At 37.2% G+C, this 2,626-nt stretch overlaps 1 protein-coding gene across 1 annotated transcript; it reads left to right on the top strand.

Annotated features, from left to right (window-relative positions):
- The first annotated feature begins 236 nt into the window (after positions 1-236).
- LOC103721489 (NADH-ubiquinone oxidoreductase B8 subunit) lies at positions 237-2,388 on the top strand. Its single transcript, XM_008811730.3, has 3 exons — positions 237-385; positions 518-624; positions 2,105-2,388. Exons 1-3 carry the CDS (start codon positions 300-302, stop codon positions 2,206-2,208), a joined length of 297 nt encoding a protein of 98 aa, XP_008809952.2. The 5' UTR covers positions 237-299; the 3' UTR covers positions 2,209-2,388.
- The last annotated feature ends 238 nt before the right edge of the window (positions 2,389-2,626 follow it).

Raw genomic sequence — 2,626 nt, 5'->3', positions numbered from 1 at the left:
TACAAAAAAAAAAAAAAAAAAAAAAAAAAAAAATCAAACAAGAAAGCACATCATCCATATTCATAACAGTGGTCTGCAGCGTGCTCTGAAGCGAACCATCCAGACCCGGTCCCAGGTCCGGATATTGAACCCAAGAAACATGGACCTGCCCAATGTCCAGCCGAAACAGAACGGATCCCAACCATCTAATCTTCTATCACGTGCAACTCACGTGCGAAATACGAGTCCCACTCTCCGTTGCCCGACGGGCTATAAGATGACTCTCGGGAAGAGGCCATGGAGGAGAGGATCGGAGAGACATGGCATGGAGGGGACGTCTCTCTCGAAATCTGAAGGAGCTCAGGTTCCTCTACTGCCAGACTTCGCCCGCTAGCACCCAAACCCGGTATATTTTTTTTTTCTCCCTTCCTTTTAGTTACGAATTTTGTTGTTGCGATTGGAAAAGCTGTTAGGGTTTCTCTTCTGATTTCTTTCCGCCCTTCTTGATTGGTTGATTTATCTATATACTGTTCTGCAGGGAATTTGTGCACAGGAATTACAAAGATCTGAAGACCCTAAATCCCAAGCTTCCCATCTTGATCCGCGAATGCAGCGGAGTTGAGCCTCAGCTGTGGGCGAGATATGGTGATTCTACCCATCCTTTACATTTCTTTTTTTTCCTCAAAGTAAAAAAAAAATAAAATAGTATAAACGAATATAAGAGGACGAACCCAGATTTATTTTAATAAATATATAAATATGAGTGAAGAAGAGATCTCATTTTGACATGAAGAGGAGTGTGGCAGCATAATTTATGGATAGAGGAATTATAGATATCAAGAAACTTTATTTGCACCATTTTAATGGAATTTTCAATCTTTATTTTACTTGATCTTAGTTGTATTGAATTTCGGTGGTGTTTGTGTATTTTCTTGCCATACAATTTTGTGATATGTTGCTGCTTAGAATTAGTCTATCACTATGTCACGTAAATTAATCTGGCTGAAGTGATGGTGTTTGATTTGCTGTTAGTTTAATGGATGTTATCCTCATTGCTTAGTATCACGTTAACTGCATCCAACTGTTAAGAAAAATAAAAAGTTGTTAAAGGCTCAAAGCGCACCAAGTTGCCAAGGTCTCTTGGAGCTTAAACACAAGGCACAAACTGAGGTATGTGTTTTAGCAAAGTAAGGTGCAATATATGTAACAGACATATCATGCATCGTATGTGTGTGTGTATACATATATTATATTTGTATGTAGATTTGTACACTCATATATGGGCACATGTATGTGCATGTGCATATGTACATATGTATAGACATGCATACCGTACATTTATATGAGGCTAGACACACATACATGTATGTACACTTCTAATGATTTGTGAGGCTAAATATATTCGAAAAAATAATAGCACAAAAAATTAGAGCATATAAGAAGCAATTATAAACACCTAAATAGTTTTAGCCATGCCCACAAACAATCCCATAAATAAACATTGCAATAAACAGAAACACGCACACACAACTCACTTAGAGAACACAATCATCATAGCATATGACACACAAAAGACAAACATATAGTCACCAATGTTCACACGCATATGCACGACGCATATATAATCATGAAGGTGCACCTTTTTTATGCCTTTGTGCCTCAGTGGGGTGCATATAAGGCATATGTTTTTGTAGGCGAGGCACTAAGGTTGCACCTGAGAGTTCCTTCCACCTCAGCGCACCTTAGGCATGCCTTTAACAACACCGCAAAAAAAAATAATACACTATTTTAGACGAGTTAGGTATTCTTTATTTATATCAGATATATGCGCCACCTCTACTCTGTCTGGGGTAGAGAGTTTCATGCTCTGAAAGATTTAACTTGTTGAATTCATGAATGTTTTGTTGTTTCTTGATAAATTCAATGTGTATTCTGTACTTTTATTTGTCTGCATTTAATCTGTAAGAGAGAGTTATCTGATAAGCATTCCTGACATACTTTATATCTTACATTGCCAATATATCTTCAACTTCTCTTCTGTTGTCTGGCTATTAGTTGAACATTAACTTGGTATTGTCTTGATCTTCCTACCTATCTGATTGCATGCATTTGGTTCTTTGACCAGACATGGGTGTTGAGAGGTATGTTCGTCTGGATGGTTTGACAGAGGCTCAGATTAACAAGAAACTCGAGGAACTTGTTAAAGCAGGAGAAGCACTGAAAGCTTGATGGTTTTAAGTTTGTGTTGTATTCGGCTGTTTGCAAAAACTAATTTGAAATAAAACAAACTGTCACCTTAGGGAACTATCCCAAAGCATGACCTAAAGCAATGTTCCATCACTTAATTTTGCTAAAGTTTGGTTTGAATATTCAAACTGAATATTTTTGAAAAAGCTTTCTGTTTGGCAATCTTTCCATTTTTCCCTTTTTTATTTTATGAAACTAATGAATCTTTTCAGATAAATTTGCCATCAAGTATAGGTGAAAAAGGCCAGTTACTACAGTGGTCCATTTTCTAAATATGTTTTATTTGGTTCTTGCTTCATTTGTTGATATAGAAGCCTAGCCTGGGCAGTGGTTAATTTAGCCATTGAAGCTATCGAAACTGATAGCACCCTACTAGCTGTTGCTGCATTTGGATTGGTGA

This window comes from Phoenix dactylifera, chromosome 11 (assembly GCF_051530095.1).
Source record: "Phoenix dactylifera cultivar Ajwa chromosome 11, Ajwa_hap1_PhDact_Kaust_v1.1, whole genome shotgun sequence".
NCBI classification, from domain to species: domain Eukaryota; kingdom Viridiplantae; phylum Streptophyta; class Magnoliopsida; order Arecales; family Arecaceae; genus Phoenix; species Phoenix dactylifera.
This window is presented reverse-complemented; position numbering and strand designations above follow the sequence as displayed.

Excerpts from the sequence above, each read along its gene's own strand:
- LOC103721489 (XM_008811730.3), top strand. The coding sequence starts at position 300 with ATGGCATGGAGGGGACGTCTCTCTCGAAATCTGAAGGAGCTCAGGTTC. Across the intron at positions 386-517 it reads CCCGCTAGCACCCAAACCCG|GGAATTTGTGCACAGGAATT; the intron begins GTATATTTTTTT and ends ACTGTTCTGCAG. Across the intron at positions 625-2,104 it reads TCAGCTGTGGGCGAGATATG|ACATGGGTGTTGAGAGGTAT; the intron begins GTGATTCTACCC and ends TTCTTTGACCAG.